Source organism: Eulemur rufifrons, chromosome 7 (assembly GCF_041146395.1).
Source record: "Eulemur rufifrons isolate Redbay chromosome 7, OSU_ERuf_1, whole genome shotgun sequence".
Lineage (NCBI taxonomy): Eukaryota > Metazoa > Chordata > Mammalia > Primates > Lemuridae > Eulemur > Eulemur rufifrons.
In genome coordinates this window covers 143308295-143329679 of record NC_090989.1, presented here as the reverse complement: position 1 = coordinate 143329679, position 21385 = coordinate 143308295, and the positions used below count along the sequence as shown (strand labels likewise).

Below are 21385 nucleotides of genomic sequence, written 5' to 3'. Positions count from 1 at the left end.
ATCTGTTTGGGGAGAACTAATAAAAATGAAAATGACTTAGATGTGGGATCTCAAAATGAATTATTTGGGATAGGCATTATATGGTCACTAAATAGGCATTTAAACATTTAAGTCTTTTCTTTACTCTTGATCCTTTATTTCAGAGTCCATGTGATGTTTTAGGGGTTTGTATTTACTTACAGTTATTTATATCTGCTGATTATTTACATAAAATATCAACTCAACAATGTCATAAAAGTTATTCTTATTGCTTTACAAAAGGTGCCTTGGTGTGAATAATAAGTGATGACTCCAAGACTCTGTTTCTCAGATATTTGAGCCCAAAAAAAATGAGGATAATGGGACTGGCTACGTTGTAACTGTTGAAGGCAGGATTTACTTTCACAAAAAAACTAAGCATGGGTTATCAAGCTTTGGATATGTGTGTGCTTGTGTGTGTGTGTGTGAGTGAATGTGTACTTGAGTGTGCATAAGTGTATGGATGTGCATATATGTGCAGGAGTGTGTGATTGTGTGTGAGTGAATTTGTGTATATCTGACTGTGACTCTGAGTGTGTGTGGCAGTGTATGTGCATATGTAAGTGTATCTCACACACATACACACCCACTTGGCCAGAAGGATGATGTGACACATGGTCTGTGTGAATTCACAAGGGAGTATATAATGATGATGACATCAGTATTGATTGTAATGAGGTTCTTACTACTATAATGGGGTTCCCTGGTTTGTTTTTCAAGCAACATTTTAAAGAGCTTTGCTCATGAATTAAGCTGGCAGTCCATAAAGTGTGATTTCCAGGGCTCTTCAAAAACTTGATACTAAGGGTTACTGGCAGAAATTGCCTAAGCCTCTTAGTTACAGAAGGTTATCTATTATACTATACAAGCCCGTTATAGTAGAACCTGGGTGGCTTATTAATGTTATCAGAATTCAAATCTTCAGCAAGGGTCTGGAGACCCCATGCATGATGGCATTGCATCTTGGGGGTCAGTGGTAAAATTCCATACCTGTAGCATGTCATATTAGCAACTGCAAAACCTATTCCAAAGATAAATATTGGATATCATAGCCCCTTTTTGCGGGGTCAATTAGAGAAAGTCTCATTAGGTGTTCCCAAAGGCCTCAGAGAGCCTTTAAATTGTGTTTTGTGTATAATATATCCTTAGAGTAGCATTGTTCAGAAGACTAGGAGACAAAACATATTGTGAAAAGATGCAAATTATGAAGAGAATGTATCTAAAATATACTGTGTGCCTCACTTTGTACTGGACATGAAATCTCACATTTTATTTGTATTGTCTCATTTAATATTCAGTCTCCCTAGAAAGGAGAAAACCGAGGCTCCAAGAAATTAAACAGTTTGCTCAAATTGATGCAGATAGTGTCAGAGTTGGAAACTAGACCCAGGCCTATCTGACTCCCAAATATTGCTCTTTCCTTCCCTGTCAACTTTTGTCTCCTACTCTGCCTAAGATGGTGGAAAGACAGAGAATTGTTATGGTCTGCATCTGCTCCAGAGGTGTGGGTGGACTATAGCAAATGGATTTACGAAGAAGTTTATTTTGTACTGAAACCGTAGCAAAACTGACTGTGTGAGGTCTCTGCCTTTATGCAGGGTTTGGAGACTAACGATAGGACCACAGAACTTCCAAGAAGAGTAGTCACTGCCCTAAGAATACGGGGCAGCCACCGGCTCTGCCTCTCTGAGGTTACTTCTTCCCCCAGCTGTGAGTGCTTCAGTAAAGGCTCGGCAGGGCTTCCTCCATGTTGCTTAACCGCTTTGTTATTTGCGAGTGGGACCACAGCTACTTTTGGTCTCCCCTTCTACAATTTCTCTTGACAAATAATATCCATCACGGGCTCAAGGCCCATCTCCTCTAGAAAATAGGCCCTGACTAACCCCTCTCAGCTTGGTTTGCTTCCTCATTTATAGTTTCCATTTTTTTTTTTTTTTTTTGAGACAGGGTCTCATTCAGTTGCCTGGACTGGAGTGTAGCGGCATCATCATAGCTCACTGCAACCTCAAACTCCTGGGCTCAAGCAATCCTCCTGCCTCAGCCTCCCGAGTAGCTGGGACTACAGGTGCCTGCCACCACACTCGGCTAATTTTTCTATTTTTTGTAGAGACGGAGTCTCACTATTGCTCAGGCTGGTCTCAAACTCCTAATCTCAAGTGATCCTCCCACCTTGACCTCCCAAAGTGCTAGGATTAGAGGTATGAGCTCCTGGGCCCGGCGAGTTTCCATTATTTTATCATGGACTAGATTTGCCCACTAATTGTACATGCCAGGCACGGCATGAGTTCATTTAATCTCCACAATACTCATTCATTCATCAGATGTTTACTATCTGCTATGCATCTCCTATGTTTCAAGGACTGACCCATGCTCTAGGCATATAAAGGTTAATGATTACAGAGTTGTTCTCATGGAGTTTACAGGAGAGAGAGAAATTAACCAAACAAGTCCAGAAATATATAAATACAAATTGAGATAAGTGTTTTGAATGAAAGAAATATGGGATCATGAAAGTATGTAACAGAGAAATCTAACCCAGGCAGGTGGTAACAGGAAAGGCTGCACCAAGGAAATGAAATCTGAGCTGAGATCTAATGGACGAATAACAGTCAACTGGAAGAGCGTGTGAGTGTGTGTGTATGTGTGTGTTGGATGTGGCAGTGGTGGATGGTCAGGAGGATGGGGCAGAGAGCAGGCCAATGCGGATGGATCAGAGAGGTCACCATGGACAATACTATGTGGGTCCTGGAATCCCCAGCAAATGTTCTGGACTGTACCCAAGGGCCATTGGAGAATTTTGAGCAGACTTAAGTCAGGCACAATGATTGTCTCCTTTACAAGCCGGGACAGAGGCTCGAATTGCTTGGGTAACTTTTCTAGGAATTGTGGGGGTCACACGGCTGGCAAATGGCTTGTCTAGAACTTAAACCCAGGTCAAGGGATGGCCCCACTTTTTATTCCTAAACATTCAGTGAATCTGTGCTGATATTTTCTCTTGCTCTCTTTTTTCTCTCCCCTTCATTTCTTAATTCTGAAAAGGAAGCATCAACTATCTACTTCTGGAGTACGAAAAAAAATGATTGGAACTAACATTATTAAGTTACTGAAATGTATGAGATATTGTTATCTAATCACGTCCATCCTATAAGGGCAGGCCTTATTATCCATGTTTTCAAGACGAGAAAACAGAAAGTTAGGCAATAGACCCTATTGTTAGAAAGTAGAGGAGCAGGGAAGTGAATCCATTCTGTCTGACTCCAAAGTTCAGATGAAATCCAGAGCACTGCAGAGTCACCTAAGCCTACTCTCCACCCATAATGGATAGGAAGTGGGGGCAAGACTGGAACACAGAGACCAGGTGGGGTCTTCTACAACAATCCAGGTGCGAGATGAAGGTGGGGATGGATATGGTAGATCTTAGGCAAATTCCTACTCAAAGAGAATGAGTAGGAATCAAACAGCAATGCATTTTGTGCAGGAGGTAGGAGGAGGCCTCCCTGGCTGGCTTGAGGCCTGGGTAGAGGGTGACATCATTCACTGTAAGGGGCAGGTTTGTGGGAGGGAGGGGAGAGCTGCTGTGCTCCAACCATTGCTGGGAGTAGCAGGTAGGCAGGTGAATCTGGAGGTCTGGCGAGAGGTCTGGATCATTGGCCTTTGGCAGAAAAAGCTTTCCTTATTATTGAGCAGATATATAGCGAATGCTTGCTGAAGCGATGCTTCATCTGCTCTGATTTATGACAGTTGGCTTTGCTTGTTGGGCCTTCTTTGCCCTCAAGGTCACACTCCTAAGATTCCCCGTCCCCTCATTTCCTTTGTTTTCTTTCCTGAGGACCATACCCAGTGTGCTCCCCTGGATCAGAATGCAGGTGGTTAAAAATGGTATTTTATTAAAAGGAATTTTTTTCTACCTTATGGTTCGAGGAGAAAAAGATAACTCACAAAGCCCTGGTTCATTCAAGAAATTATACCAAATCCCCAAAGCATTGCTTTACACATTCTAAATCATGCGCCTGGCTTTTGAAATGGGAACCTACAATCTCCTGGGAAAAAAAGAGCGATTTATCACTCCAAGCTTGCAGTCTATGTAATATAGACATTTCACTCCTGGGAATGAATAGTCCTATTTGCCTCAAAGCAGACATGTAAACATGACCAGACAACTTGACTTTTAATGGCCTGCAACCAACTAAAATAAGCACACAAAGTTACGACCACCACCAGGCAGTTAAACATCATTCTTTGGTATCCCAGTAACATTCTGTATTTCTCTGCAACTGCTTTTTTCTTTTTCAAATTTGCTGACTTCAGAATAATCTTCTACTATAAAACTGTGGGCCCTATACAATAGGAAGTTGTTAAATCTTAAATTTTAGATACCCCAATGACATTCTCGAAAGGGACCCAATATACTGTACTTACTGCAAAGTAAATATATGTCATCCTTGTCTCCATCAGCAGGTAGTTAATTAGCTGTGGACCATCAGCTGAAGGCATGACACCGTCCTAGCAATGAATCCTAGGCAGGCTCTGCTGCCCCGACTCACGGGCTGTCATGCATCTTACAGAACAGGGCTTCACTTGGTAAATACCATCTCCTCCTCAAGCACCAAGGATGCCAGAACTGTTCAGAAAATGGTCACGGCTCCAGCCGGTGAGTTCAGCATGACAATTTTACTCAATGATGGAGAAAGCTCAGGTGCACAAGAGCTTAACTGTCTGAACAAAACTAAGGAGCCCGAATCAGGCCCTGAACTCGGCCCTGGAAAGACCCAACAATCAGACCCAAGGAAGCAGATCTCAGACTAACACTGAAACAAGCTGACCTTGGGGTGTGAGCCAGGGAGAATTGCCAGACTCCAGCAGGTTAAATACATCTGCTATGACGTCTCACTGGATACCAAACCCAGTCTGAGGGGGGGGCGGAGCTGCTGGGGTTGATCTTGATGGCCTACGGAACCCGGGAAACAGGGTCGAACTGGAGCCTTCGATGATGCTCTCCTTTTCTAGGGGGTTTGGGGAAAGTGGAAGAGGAGGAGGCTGATTTCACTGAGGCGGGAACCATGCCTGGGGAATGACACAAGCCTGAAGATGTGGAAAAGCTCAGGTATTTAATAGCTCCCGGGTGGAGAGGCAAGGCCTTCCTCCAAATGCAGGCTATTTCCCCAATGCTCTGGCAATTAAACAGTTTTCAGTGCTAGTTTCTCTCTCCTTTCTTTTCAGAAGAGGAAAGAACCAATCTCCAAAGGCCTATTTAACTGGAAAAGCAGCCTCTTCTATCCTGCTCTAGGATGGAAAAATATGGAGCCTTTTTCTGAGATTAGTCACATTTTGGGGTCATGAATGGAGGTAAGTAGAAAAATCTTTTCCTTGAGATACACCAGTGAACATCCCATTATAAAAATTATAATAACTACCCATGACTGAGCGTTTATGACAACCTATGTGCTTTATGTGCATTTTTCATTTCAGCCTCACAAATACCTCAAGGGGAAGAGGTCATTATTATTCTCTTATAAATAAGGAAATCAGAGTAGAGAGATGTTTATAAATTGCTAAAGGTCACACAAGTAGGATGTGAACCCAGGCTTGACTCCAGCTTAACCACCTACAAAACCTGAGGAACCTCAAGCTGTGGTCAAGAGAAAGATTCAGATTTTGTCACAAAATTCTCCTTACACTCCCCAATGTTTTCAGTTACTATGAAGTGGATGGTTCCAAGTTGACCTCCATAGTTTTAGTTTGATTCTTCCATCAATGTTAACTTGAGGATTAAATACATTTTTGATTCTCTGTTCAACCCCAAGTGCATCTGATACTCAACCTTCATGAAAACTCCCATTGGCAGCTCTGTTGACCACATATTAATACTAAAGCAGCACTGCCCAAAGCACCACCTACAAACTCATCAGAACTGCAGATTCTCAGGCCCTGCCCCAGACCTGCTGAATCAGAAGCACTGGGGATGGGGCCCAGCAATCTGTATGTCACCCAGCCCTGCAGGTCATTGGACGTGTGCTAAACTTCGAAAATCATTGCAATGCGAATCATTGCATTAGGAGGGGCACAAAGGGAATTTTTTTCTTATGGAAAAATATTGACTTTAAATTTTTTTCATTTTTTTTTTTTAATGTTTTTACCTCATTTCCAAATCTTCATTCTCCTGTGGTACAAATTTGTACAAGGCAACGTAGGTGTTCATCTGTAATGGGTCTTTGGAAAGAGGTCCCTAAAAAGAAAGTAAAAAAAAAAAATGAGAAAAGGAAGGAGGAAGAACATGAGAGAAGAAAGAAAATAGGAAATGGAGACGTTACTGCAATGTAATTTCAGTGTATGCATCTTAAGTGTTAAAATATCTGTTATTAAAGATTTCCTTTCAAACTTAGGTTTATTTTTAATTTCACAACTTAGTTTGATTTTACTACAAATTATTTGAAAACAATTATTTGGAGCTCTTTGTCAGAAATACTGCAAGTTTCTTCAAATATATTTTCTTTTATGTCATTGTTCATGAAAATTAATACAGGTTTGGCCCCGGGAATGGGAATGTTCTCTCTAAAGAAATAGGGACACGTGAATAGTTATAAACAACTCTCACTTCTTAAAATTAACTTTTTATCAATTAGCCTAAAAGTTGGTATCTAGCATATAAAAGGGAACCAGGTATGTTCATCTGGAAATTATTAATAGTTCATTTATGTTAAGGAAAAAGCATAGACTTTGCATCAGACTGATTTAGTTATATTTACTGGCTATGAACTCTTACAATAATGATAATAAAAGCTACCATTTTTGATAGTTTACTGTGTTCCAGGCATTATATATTACATGCATTAGCATCCTTGAATTTCACAGCAGCCTTGTTGGGTAGATTTTATTGTTGTCCCCAATTTACAGACTATAAAAGACTTTTGTGAGTGTAATATAAATATAGCTATTATTATTGACCAAATAAATAAAAGATTTATACTTCATAATAAATAAGTTAATATTAAACATCATGTAATATATAATTTAATAGTATATATAAATATATAATGATACAATAAATATATGATATATATGTACAGAAAACTTAAACAAAAGTTGCACACAACTGTATGTATCCTTTTAACCTATGATTCACTTTACTATTCAATGTTCAGGTAGCTTATACCATTTTATTTTATTCTATTCTAATTTTGTGTATATATATAAATAAACATACAAAATATAATATATACTTACTATAAAATATGGTCATAATATATCATATAATTCTATAATTTACATATTATATAGTACATATCTACTTGTATGTCATTTGTAACAGAAACAAAAGGTGCACAATACAATACTTATTCTTTTTACCTTTTATGCACCATGATATTTCTGGTGCATAGATATCATTCCATGATATCTATGTTGTAGGACATTATGCTCCATTATTCTATCCGATTCTCTAAAAATGCTGGTTGGGACCCACTAAACTGATTTCATGACCCCCTTGGGTGGTGACCTGCAGTGTGATCTAAGGATTCCTTCTGAGTTGTCTTCTGTGACATCCATAAATACCTGGTGGTTTATATTCTTTGCTTGGTCTCTGAAATCGTCAGTGCCATTTTCTGGATACGTAAACACTGAAGGAGACAAGAGAAAGCAGGTGCTTTATGAATCCAGTCACCATCTTTTGGAAACGTGCCTGAAAGATAGTTTTATTTATTCCACGTTCTGTAGCTTCTACCTGACTACTCATTGCCATTTCCTCATCCTTACTGATCAGGCTTTCAGGGACTCTTCTACGTGACCTTCCCCTGCCTCCTCACACGGCATTCTGTGCCACCTTCCCTGCACTCCCACAGCCTTTGTATACGCCCAGCTAGCACTCAACCCCTGGTATTACTTGGCAATTTTGTGTTCAAAATTTGGTCTCACTTGGCAGTGTTCTTCTCAGGAGCAGAAAACCGTGTCACTCATCTTTGTTGAATGCACCAAACTAAAGGGATGGTGGGTGAGGTATATAGTCCAATTTAGTTGTATTTGAACTGCCTTTTCTAAATATCAGATTCTTTAATCTATTATATATTCAATATCTTGATTCTGGTTTCTTGATGATACCTATATTCTATTTTGCAGATTAAAGCTTTAATTTTAAACTTCAAAATATTTCCTTGACCTCTATTGTCAATGCATTGGGGCTATTATTTGGTTTTTCTTTCAGTGTATGCTTGGAATATATAATTCTCTTTCTTTTGTATTTAAGCAGCTAATATGTGGCCTTTGATACAGAACAAGCCTTCTCAAATGGGGAGGAGTTTTCACCGTCCTCATACATGGCTGTGGGGGTCCCTGACGGACACTGGAGCCTCTGCCTTAGCTAGCTTGATCTGCTTAATCTACTCTGGTGACTAACATCACAGCCTTATCACTCTTATCGCATGTATCTTCCTTAAACAAAAATGTGGCAAATGGTTCAAAGCTGTGGTGTCTAAATTAATCTACCATTTAGATGACTTGACATTTTAAAATAACACATTGCTGCTTTATTCTTCCGTTTGATTTCCCTTCAGATTATCAAGGAAATATCAGTAGAGGGAGGGAAACACCACAGAAAGCTCTATAACCTACTTCATTAGTGCAGTGACACTCTCCACTGCTCTTAAAATAGACTCTACAACTGTGGTGTAGAAAACATGCTTCAAAACGAGAGCCCTTATAAATGTACTGATGCTTATTAAAATATCCATTCTCAGTTTATAGTTCCAGAGTTTATGGATGCAATTCCAGTATCTGGAGGAAGCCAATATGCAGTTGTTGGTGGAGCTCTAGTTTGTAGTAACTGGAAAATGAAGGCCCCGTTATATGGGCCTTTTCTGCCTCAATATTTGGGCACTCAACTTGGTGTTTACCAGTGTAAAAGAGTAGAGATTAGCAAAACCTTTTTCTGATATTGTGTGATTATTTGAAACTCTGGTGTAAACACTTGATTTCATAAGTATAAAACTGGATACTTTAAAAGAATATTAAATATGTGCATGGAAACATGCAAAAAGAATCTTCCTAGAAAATTCTTGATTTGGGATAAAAAGGGGGGATACATAAAGTGAATATGCAACATTTAATTTGGATGGATTATACAATTTTGTATTAATAATTTCATATTATTTTAGCTTTTTATTGAATATCCATCTGGCCATCTGGTTCAAAATGGGTACCATTTTTGTGAACTATGCTGAAAATTATTTGATGTGACCCCAAATGTGTTTTCAGATATATGGTTGCAAGCAGAAATGGAAGGTTGCAAAAATGATTCTATTCCTTCTGGCCATTTCTAAGACTTTAAGGGAAGATGAGAAAGGAAAGGTAACTATTTTACTAAAAATATATCACATACCTTTTATTTCTGGTGCTTTAAATTCTTTTATTAAAAATAATTTGGTTGCTTATTTCACCCATGACAAATATTCAAAGAATATGTCCATTACGCAGGCATATTTTCTAATGTTACAGAAGCAAAATGAATCTACAGTTTTTACCACATGCCCAAAGAAGGTTCTTCTTTTCCTTTCTCATATGTTATCTACCTTTTTTACTTTGAAGACCTGTGAGGACTCTGTCTACCACTGTTTTTTAGTGAGATGATTATTTGGTTTGTCTTTTCTAACCTGTGATGTAGCAAGTTACATTACTGGATCATCTGACATTGACTCAAATTTGTGTCCCTGGAATAAGTTCAATTCAGTAATTATGCAATACGTTTTAAAATACATTGTGGATTCAGTTTACTAAGATTTCATTTCAGGCTGCTGCATCTATTAATATATTCAAAAGACAGACTGGCCAGTGATTTTCCTCTCTCACACTGTCCTTGTTTGGTTTTGAAGTCGGTATTATACTGGCCTCATAAACCAAGTTAGAGAATGCTGCTGCCCTTCCTCCTTGCTACTTCTTGTTTCTCTGAAAGAGCTTATGTAATCTGGAAATTTTCTATTCCTTAAATGTTTGGTAACAACTTATAAAGTTGTTCAGGAGTGGTATTTTCATTGTGCAAAATTTAAAATATTGATTCAGATTCTGTAAGGGTTCTAAGCAAATTCAAGTTTTCTATTTCTATTTCTTCTTGAGTCAGGCTTTAATCATTGATATCTTTCTTGATATCTGCCCATTTAAAAAAGTTTAAAAATTTATTGTCATGAAGTTGGTTATTAAATTTTTAAATTTTCTTTTCAATCTGTTATGTTCCCCTTTTTAATATTATTTTTTGTTTCATCTTTCTCTTTTATCTTAAAAAATCTCTTAGAGATTGTAAATGTTATTTAAAAAATCACTCGATTTATTGATTTATCTTTGTAATTTAATAATTTCTGCTCTTATATTTATTATTGCCTTTCCTTGCTTTCTTTGGGTTTATTCTATTTTCTGACTTCTTAAGTGTGGTGCTTAAATTATTACTTTTCAGACTTATTTTTTAATAGTATCATTTTAAAGCTAAATGCTCTAATCACAAGTATAGACCTATCTGACAAGTTTTGATATGTGTTGTTTTCATTATTACTTAGTTTTAAATATATTCCAATCTTCATTATGAATTCCTTTTAACACATGAGCTTTTAAAAAGTGTTTTAATTTCCCAAATTATTGGTTTTCCTAGTTAGCTTTTGACTATTGATTTCTATCTTATTTGCTCTGTGGTCAGAAAGATATTTTCTGTAAAATATTAATTATTTGAAATTCATGAAACTTGCTTTATAGCCTGCTAGCTGATCAATGTTTTGAATTGTTCCATGTGTTCTCAAAAAATGTGAATCCTCCACTTGTTAAAGTGTCCTTTTTAGTCAACTAGATTAGGATTGTCAAATGTGTTATCAAATCCTCTGTATCTATACTGAAACCTTTTGTCTATCTGATTTGCCAATGACAAAGTCACCTTACAATCCCTCACTATGAAGGGGAATGCCAATTTTCCTAATAATTTGGTCAATTTCTCCTTGAGTTTTTATCATTTTTCAGGCTATGTATTAGATATATGCAAGTTCATAATTTATATCTTCTGATGAAGTGGACGTGACCATACTTTTTATCTCTAGTAAAGCATTTTTGGTCTTAAAGTTCATTTTTTGCACATTAATATGGCCAAATGATTTTTCTTTTGCTTAATATTTGCCTGTGGTTGTCCCTTTGTTTCTACATCTCAAAAGTTCTTAATTTTGCCTGTGGTTTCCTTTTTTTCCCCTTGTGGTAACTTTAAAAAATAACTCCTTCACTTTTCAATTTTCTATATCCTTATGATTTAGATAGTTATAAACAGCATATAGATCATTTTTAAAATCCAGTCTGACAAACTTTATCTTTTATCTGGTGTTAGTTGCTTTACATTGATTTTGTTTGCTGGTAAGTTGGGATTCCTTCCTAACATTTTATTTTGTACTTTCCATTTGTCCCCAAATTGTCCCCAAAATGCTTTTTCTACTATTCCCCACCTTTCCTTTTTATTTATTTTTATTTCAGCATATTATGGGGGTACAAAAGTTTAGGTTATGTATATTGCCCTCCCCCCAAAAAATCAGAGCTTCAAGCGTGTCCATCCCCCAGACAGTGAGCATCACACTCATTATGTATGTATATACCCATCCCCTCTTCCCCTCTCACAACTGTCCGACACCCGATTAATGTTATTCCTAAATATGCTCTTAGCTAATGATCAGTGAAACCAATTTGACAGTGAGTACATACGGTGCTTATTTTCCCATTCTTGGGAAACTTCACTTAGTAGAATGGGTTCCAGCTCTATCCAGGAAAATACAAGAGGTGCTATATCACCATTGTTTCTTATAGCTGAGTAGTACTCCGTGGTATAAATATACTACATTTCATTAAATGTAGTATAATCCATTATTAAATGTAGTATAAAATCCACTCATGTATTGGTGGGCACTTGGGTTGTTTCTACATCTTTGCAATTGTGAATTGTGCTGCTATAAACATTCGAGTGCAAATATCTTTTTTATAGAATGTCTTTTGTTCTTTTGGGTAGATGCCCAATAATGGGATTGCTGGATCAAATGATAGGTATACTTGTATCTGTTTAAGGTATCTCCATATTGCTTTCCACAGAGGTTGCACTAGTTTGCAGTCCCGCCAGCAGTGCATGAGTGTTCCTCTCTCTCCACATCCCTGCCAACATTTATTGTTTTGGGACTTTTTGATAAATGCCATTCTCACTGGAGATAAGTGATATCTCATTGTGGTTTTGATTTGCATTTCCCTGATGATTAGAGATGTTGAGCATTTTTTAATATGTTTGTTGGCCATTCTTCTGTCTTCTTTTCAAAAGTTTCTATTCATGTCCTTTGCCCACTTTCTGATAGGGTTGTTTGATTTTTTTCTTGCTTGATTTTCATGCGTTCTAAATAGATTCTAGTTATCAGTCCTTTATCAGATGTGTAGCATGAGAAAATTTTTTCCCATTCTGTAGGTTGTCTGTTTGCTCTCATGACAGTTTCTTTGGCTGTGCAGAAGCTTTTTAATTTAATCAGGTCCCATTTATTTATTTTTGTTGTTGCTGTGATTGCCTTTGGGGTCTTCTTCATAAATTCTTTGCCTAGGCCAATATCTATAAGGCTTTTCCCCACATTTTCTTCTAGAATTCTAATAGTTTCACACCTTAGGTTTAAGTCTGTTATCCACCATGATTTATATGATTTTTGTGAGAGGTGAAAGGTATGGGTCTTGTTTCACTGTTCTACATGTGGCTATCCAGTTTTCCCAGCACCATTTATTGAATAAGGAATCTTTCCCCCAGTGTATGTTTTTGTCTGCTTTGTCAAAGATTAGATGGCTATATGAGGATGGTTTTATATCTGGATTTTCAGTTCTGTTCCACTGGTCAGCATCTCTGTTCTTGTGCCAATAACAAGCTGATTAATAACCACAGCCTTGTAGTATAGTTTGAAGTCTTGTAAATTAATACCTTCCATTTTGTTCTTATTGCCTAAAATGGCTTTTGCTAAATGGGGTCTTCTCTGGTTCCATACAAAGTGTAAAATTATTTTTTCTATATCTGTGAAAAATGATGTTGGTAATTTAATAAGGATTGCATTGAATCTGTAGATCACTTTGCGCAGTACAGACATTTTAACAATGTTGATTCTTCCAATCCATGAGCATGGTATGGTTTCCCACCTGTTTATGTGCTCTGCTATCTGTTTCCTCAGTGTTTCATAGTTCTCCCTGTAGAGGTCTTTTACCTCCTTAAATATATTCCTATGTACTTTATTTTCTTTGTTGCTATTGTGAAGGGTGTTGAGTCTTTGATTTGGTTCTCAGTTTGACTGTTATTGGCATATATGAATGCCTCTGATTTGTGTGTATTGATTTTGTATCCTGAAACTTTACTGAATTCATTTATCAATTCCAGTAGTTTCTTGGTTGAATCCTTGGGGTTTTCTAGATATAATATCACATCATCAGCAAAGAGTGAGAGTTTGATCTCTTCTGTCCCCATTTGAACACCCTTGATTCTGTTGTCTTGCCTGATTGCTCTCACAAGGACTTCCAGCACTATGTTGAATAGCCGTGGGGACAGTGGGCAACCTTGTCTGGTTCTAGTTCTAAGTGGGAATGGTTTCAGTTTTTCCCCATTCAGTATGATGTTGGCTGTGGGTTTGTCATATATGCCTTGTATCATTTTTAGGTAGGCCCCGTCCATGCCTACCCTTTTTTTATTTTGAATTGATTGGCTTTCTTTCTCCTTATCATTTAATTTTGTTCCTTTTCTGATTTGAAAGGTTTAATCCATTTTTTATTCTTTTTGTAGTTGTCCTAGACATTTTATGAGGCATATTTAAAAAAAAATTCTAAAGTGAAATAATATACTTAATCTCCTTCCAGATAATACAAGAATCTTTGAATGCCCATTTCCTACTTAAATATCAGTATGTTAGTATTTTATTAACAATTTTTAAAATATTATTTTTTTATGTAGCCAATGTTTGCTTAGATTCAACCACATGTTTACCATTTTCTTTGTTCTTTATTTCTTCTTACTTCTCAACCTTTCTGTTAAGGTCACATTTTCCTGTTTGAAGTACATCTTTTTACAATTTTTGAGCATAAGTCCTTCTTAATTGCACTATAGATATGATTTTTGTCTGAAAATATATTCTTGAAAGATAGGTTTGCTTCATTTACAATTCTAGGTTAAGACTCACGTTTCTTTTAGCATACAGAAGGTATCATTCTACTCTTATTTAGCTTCTATTGTAATTTGTAAGAAGTAAGTGTCAGTCTAACTTTCATTCCTCTCCAGGTAATTTGTCTTTTAATGCATTTAATGTTTCCTTTTGTCTCTGAAATTCTGCAGTTCCACTAAGATGTGTCCAGGTTTAGATTTCTAAATTTGAGGAATGGTATTTTTAATCAGTTCTGGAAAATTCTCAGCCAGTATCATCTTTAATATTGTTTCTCTCTGATTCTCTCTTTATGTTCTTCTAAAATGTCAGTTAGATGCATGTTAGATTTTTTCACTTACTTTCCATGTCTCTTTTACTATCATGAATTCCAATGCTTTGTCTCTCTGGCTATTCTGTGCAATTTCTTTGGCTCTATATTTTAGGGAACGAATTCTCTCTTCAGTCATGTCTAAAATGCTATTAAACCCGTCAATCAAATTTCTACTTTTTTCAAGAAAATTCTAGAAGTTCTATTTGATTTTTCTTCAAATTTGCCTATTTACTTTCCATAGTCTCTTATTCTTTTGTTATGTTTTCTATCCCTTTTTAATATTTTAAATATGTACAACTATATAGTTATATATTTCTTTATTTGATAATTTCAAAATATACAGTCTCCGAGAGTCTGATCATAAAATTGGTTGTTTCTGCCAGCTCCTGCTCATGATGGCTCATTTTCTCATGTGTTCGGTGAATTTTTGTTGTTAGCTCACGTTCTTTGAAAGTTCATTTGTGGGAAGTTTTTAAGATCTGGGTTAAAATTCTCTTCCTCCAGAGAGGCTTTACATTTGCTTCTGCCTAATGCCTGGTGATCTTATCACACCTGACAACTTTAAATTAAACTAAAATTTCATATTATTTTACTTCGCTCATACAGGTAGCATGAATTCAGTCCATAAACCCAAGTAAGAAGACTTTCTTTTCTTCTTTCCTGCTTCCTTCATTCCCTCCCTCCCTCTGTCTGTCTCTCTTTCTCTCTCCTCCCCACTCTCCTTGTTTCTTTTTTTTTCTACCTAAATTAAGTCTGATATAGCATATTCCTCTACAGGGCATTGTCTTTTTCTAGTGACACTAAGGATGCCTTTTGGGGTATTAGCATTTTTCCAAAGGGTCTCTCATGTAACCTAGTACCCTGCCCACTCCCCAGATTTTGTCCTCTAGTGTTCATACATGGAGTCTATTATTGTCCAAGCTGAGGCCCCAGGAAGGTGAGGAGGAAACATTAGCCTTTACCTGCTTATGTCTCTGGATTCATGTTTTAGTGTCATTTCTATACTCTAAGGAATTTACTTATTTTGCTGCATGCTCAGCCAGGCATTAACTAGAAATTAAAAAAAAATTCCTTCTCAACAGGTTTAGGAATGCTAAACTGGGAAAAATTTCTCTGAACATCCAGCTCTCCACATTGATAGGAAGGGAATCTTTTATGCTTTCAAAGAGATCTTTACCTGGTCTAGATACAAAATGTATGTTGTAGAAACATACCATAAATACTTACATCTGTAATTTAGAAATTGTCCACTGGAGGGGTACAAAATCCAGGGATATCTGCCAACTTAGCCATTAAAAAATCTGCTCTTTTTTCTGACATCTTAAAATTTGAGATAGAGAATCAGTGCATTCTACAGGCAAGGATAAATTTTCTAAATCAGAGCTTGCCTTTTTTTCTTTCTGGACATAATTTCTTTGCTTTGGTGCAAAGTGAGGTAATATCAGATTTTGTAATATCCTCAAGTGGATGTCAATAACCCAGTCCTTTTTGAAGACAATTTCTAGGAATTTGTATTGCTTGTATCCTGTTCTCTCTGTTCCTCTTCCAAGAAAATTATGATCACATACAGTCATTCTGAAATGCAATTATTAAAAGCAGTCAGTAATGTTGTTCTATGGCATTTCAAGCTGAAATGGGAAACCCAGAATTTTACTTCTTCCCTTGCTCATTACTTTGTTATGAGTGAAGTTTCTAGCAGTTAAGCCAAAGGTGAAGGCCAATAATTTTCCCCATCTATATTCATGATGCCTCCAGGAATAGTGTTGAAACAACAACCAGAAACACTCAGACCTGTCCAAGATCATTTATATGAGAGAAAGCAGAGACTGCACTCTTAGTAGTAGAGAAATTAATTGTACCCTTCTTCCAAGGTGGCTTTGGAAATATTCCTCAGGGAATTTGACATAATACCTGGCTGGAAGAAATAACACCTGTGTGCACTACATTTACTTTTAGGACATAAATGAAACATGTAATGCAGAACTGGTTGAGACTGGTCTCCCAAACACTGATTCTGAAAAGCCAACATCCTCCTTGCCATGATTGAGAAGACCAGTGGGAACTTGACCACATAAGTCAGGTGTTTTCTCTATGTTGTTTCTTAAACTGCATGGACAGGGGATTAAAACCAATCAAAGGAAGATGTTTTGAAGCAAACTGCTGCATAATTAATCTCCCTAGCTTCTAAGGGTGCATTGTGAAGAAAGCTATTCCTGATCAAAGGAATTGTTAATAGATCGCCAAAGCTTTTTGGAAGTTTATTGCTTTCTAGGTTCTTTCAACAGATCCCTTTGAATGAGGCTATGAAAATGCCCCTTACCATAGAAGAGATGGAAAATAATCAACCCTCTGTCTTTGTGTGTAGTGTATTACTCTATGACTTAGTTTCCTTATCTGAATGGTATATGTTGTAGGGTGTGTGTGTGTATTGGAGGGAGGGAATTGCACTGAATAACCTCAAATCCTACTTCCCAAACATTAATGGCCGTATGACCACATGAACCATAGATTCATATGCAGACTCTGAGTCAGCAGGTCTGAGGCTGCCTGAAATTCTGCATTTCTAACAGGCTTTCACATGGTGTCCAGAATGCTGGTTGGATTGGTCACAGTTGGAGTAATGAGGCCCTACCTGCATCTCTGATACTTTATGACCTTATGATTGCTTTGTTAATAGCAACCAGGCTGCATATTGATGATTACTAAATACGGCTCTTCACATTATAAAATCCTATCAGGCCCACCTTTTGAGAGAAGAGCTCCCCAGGGTAAATAGAGGCCTTAGCTACTAAAGGAATTGGTGAGCAACAGCATCAACAGAGCTGGACCAGATGGCTGAGGCAGAGAGTTAGCAGTGGGCACCTGCTGGACATAATTCTGAGAAGCAACAGATAGAATTTCCTGCCTGATTGGATATGAGGTGTGAGAGGAAGGGGAGTCGAGGCTGACACCAAAAACTTTGGCCTAATCAACTGGTTGAATGGAGTTTCTATTGACTGAGCAGAGATAATTGTGGGAAGAGCTGGTTTGGGTGGCTGGGTGGGTGAAGGGATCAAGAGTAAAGTTGCATGTATTACCTTTAAGGTTCCTATTCCACATTCAGAGGGCAATGTCCAGTGGGCTATAGGCATCTGGAGACAGCAAAGAAGCCTAATGCTGGAGTTGAAGTTTGGGTGTCATCAATGTATGGATAGTGTGTACATTTGCTATCTCATGTAAAGAACATAACAACCCTATTGATTTGATGTTATTATTATCTGCATTTCAGAGATGAGGCAATTGAAGTGGAGAGAGGCTAGGTCATTGCTTCAAGGTCACACGATCATTAAGTGAAATCTGGCAGTCTGTCTCCAGAGCAAGGATGGGCCATGGCCCAAAAACTTCTAGTGCAGTTAGTGATGAGGAGGCCATCAGCGATGTTGGCAGGAGAAATGTCAGGGGAAGGATGAAGGTGGAAGTCAGACTCAGGACTGAGCAGCCTACCAGACTTGAAGAATTAACATCCAACCCTGTGATACAGGAGTCCCTGATGAGTTAGTGCCTCAGAGGTTGAAGAACTCTAGGACTGCTGTTTAGATTCTGTTGCTGGTCCTGCAATGCTGGACAGACCTGGCTGGGACAGCCCTGCTGTGTTGCTGCCCTGCTGTGACGTTCCCCTCAAAGCCAACATCTTCTTCTAATGTGTCTCTCTAATGGCACTGTTAAGTGCTCAATGATTGTTCGCATTGATCTAAAAGTACACTTTCGCCATGTGATGCCAACGAATCCTTAGCATTAGCAGGTGCATGTGGGCTTGGCAAGGCGGGGTGTGGTGGTATGGTGAAAACTGATGCTTATTTAGGAAGGAGAGTCACCGGGCAGCTAAGCACATGGTGCCTGTGGGAATCACACAGGCACAGTCCTAACATGCAAAGACACATAAATGAATTTCCAGAGGGAAGGAAATGGAAGCAGTATGCTGCAAGACAGCTGCAGCGACAAGCAGTATTGAATGCAGAACTTCTGCATCCAGGCTGGAAAAGGCAGGGGTGGGATTGGAGCGTGGAGGGATCACTTCTGACATGAGAATGCATTCGGCCCGAGTCAACAACGCAGGTCAGGACCTGCACCTTGCTGGACTGTGATGGATGTACTTTTGCTGATGATAGTAAATGCTTCATAAATATGTTTTGATAAATTAGTAAAAGTTGAATAGTTATTGATGTCAAAAAGGCTTAGCAGGAATGCATCCCTAAGGGTCTGCTCGTGTGTCATTACGCTCTGGGTTACAGGATGGTTCTTTCTTAATGTTAGCAAGCAATAATATGTGGTTAGTAATAAATGTTTTAGAAATTATTGAAACAAAGTCTTAAGCTGTTAGAAGATTAAGTAATATTAATAAAGAATGTTTGACTGGATTGTACAGTTTTTGAGGGTCTTAGTTGTCTCTGCCAGGGCAGGAGCCAAGTCTGAGGCCCATGGTCCCCTTCTGGCCCCTCTGCCGTCTGGTGTCAGGCACCTCAGGTGTAGCATGGAGTGGCGTCTCTGTGATACGGCTGCTAATCTAATTTAGGTCACTGGAGAAAATGATGCATTCACAAAAAGGTCTGAAAGTGACTCTAAATCCTCATATAGCTAAGTCTATAAGGTACGAGAGCTCAGGAGACAGAACTCAGGGAAATGTCTGAGTCACGGAAATCAGCCAGAAACTACGCTCAGTTTCCCTCCAGAATATTGAACACTTGCCCTGACTGAGTTCCTGAGCTAGCAGAGTAGTGGGATGGGAAATCGACTTCACCTGCCCACTGACCCTGACTCAAGTGAGTCACATTTGTGCAGGGCCACCTCCCTCACTCACCGCTGTTGCTGCGTTTCCTTAAGTCGTACTCTCCTCCTGGCCCATCAGCTTCCTCAGGAACCTCCACGAGATCTGAAGTCTTGGAGGAAAGAGGAAATAGCATGGGATGAGCAATGTTATATCAGTGGGTCAATGAACAGAAATTTTCATGTCAGTCAAAGAGCTAAGGTGGAATTTGCATGACACTTAAGAATCCAACAGTCATTATCTCATCTGTTTGGCTAACTTCAGAGAGGCTGTGTCCTCTTGTGGGCACTGTACTGCCATTCAGGTGTCTGGCAGGCTCAGGCTGGCCATGCTAGGTACTCTGAGTGAATGCCTAGGTGCACAGGCCACAGTTAAGCTTCTTCCAAGGAACAGAAAACAGAGAAAAATCAGAGTTTCTGCCCACATCCTGTTGCTTAACATTGTAAGTAAAACTGCAGCTCTTTCTATAGGTGAGTTTTAAGCATTAACTATGAAGAACCAGGTACACTACTGAGAATGCACCACTTAGGTACGAGTTAAATGCTATTTCCATTGCTGCAAAAATCAGTTGTTTTTGTAATACTTACTCTGCCTTTTTTGCAATAAGAAAAGCCATAATCATGCTTCCACTTAGGTTACAGAAATAAAAAGAACAGTAACAGTAATAATGTCAGCACTCTAAACAGGTAATGGTTCCTGATCATTTGCCACATGCTGTTTTTAAGTACTTTATATGTATCATCTCATTTGTTCATCACAATAATTCTGCAATAGACCCATTTTTCAGAGAGGAATCTGAAGCCCAGAGAGAATCAGTAACTCTCCTTGAGGTGCCACAGCTATTAAGTGGTGGAGTTGGAGCTGTGAATCCCGGGCGTTGCCTCCAGAGGGCGTGCTCTTAAGCGCCATGCTTCATGCAGTGGTGCTCTGGGGCAGCTCCTCGGGCTGATGAGAGCCTTCAGGGTCATCACACTGACAGCACGAAATTGGTTACTATAGTAGGGGTATTTACACCATGGAAACTGGCAAATGCTACAAGTCAGGGTCCAGCCACAAGATGCTGCTTAAACATGTATCAGCAGACCACTGATTGCCTCCTTAAAAGGCCCAGATAACCTCGCTTCTGGGAGTCTGCCTGGCTCCATCCTCTTCCAGGAAGGAATTTAGGGGGCCTCTGAGGAAAGTCACATTTTTAAAAACAATTTATCTTTTAACAGAGAGGGACAAGTTTACTTCCCCAGCTCTCCTAGTCACCTCTAGAGCACCATGGCACCACCCTCCAGAGACTGATTTTTGTTATAATTTAGTGTTAAGATTTTTTTTCAACCACTCTTGCTTTCATGACATACAGAAAGAAGAAAAAAATCAGTGTCACAAGGTCGCTAAGTCACTTGTACCCTGCTCCCCTTGAAGTCCATGAACACGATTTCTGTACAAGATATGCTTTGCAGAGAATTTCATTTATGTTAATTTAATCTTATGAAACTGAAGATTATTCATAAACTAGCCAACTAACTCCCAGAATGTTGTTTGAATTTGGTTTCTTCTGGCTTTCTCAAAGCCATCAAGCCTTTCAGATTTTAGAACATTTGAAAACCCATTAAAGAAAACATAACAATTTGGAAACAGCTAGGCAGCGACTTCTCAACAATGTAAAACAAATGCCTCTACAGCCCTGGAAGAATATAAATCTGTGGGACAAAGCTTTGCTATGTGGGAATATGTTAGCTCTAGGACATAACAATACTAAAAGAATGGCAAGAGGCTGAAGTTCATTATCACTGACCTGCAGGAAGGAAGCAAAATCATTTTAAATTACCAATCAATTGTTTCTGTTTTCTTCCATTGAGGCAAGTTGGACTTCCGGGAAAGAGTGATGTGACAGATATTTCAATACAATTTGATTTGTCTTTGTTTCTCTGCAGCTTTCAGAACAATGCTTGACAGAGCAAAACTCCAACAAATATTTACTGATGGAACCAGCCCCAGTATAACTGGACAGTGATGAATGGACATCATATTGACATTCGCAAAACTATGTTTCCTGCCCCTAAAACCAGTCTGTAGGGCCCAGATGTTACTAGA

At 38.4% G+C, this 21385-nt stretch overlaps 1 protein-coding gene across 2 annotated transcripts in view; it reads right to left on the bottom strand.

The window, feature by feature from the left end:
• STAC (SH3 and cysteine rich domain) overlaps window positions 1-21385 on the bottom strand; it is a 138977-nt gene that overhangs the window by 25297 nt on the left and 92295 nt on the right. For both annotated transcript variants that reach the window (XM_069473430.1, XM_069473431.1), the window contains 3 exons: window positions 19334-19412; window positions 7570-7634; window positions 6156-6244 (listed from right to left, as the gene is read on the bottom strand). In XM_069473430.1, the coding sequence (XP_069329531.1) occupies window positions 6156-6244; window positions 7570-7634; window positions 19334-19412 (233 nt within the window). The remainder of the gene's footprint in view (window positions 1-6155; window positions 6245-7569; window positions 7635-19333; window positions 19413-21385) is intronic.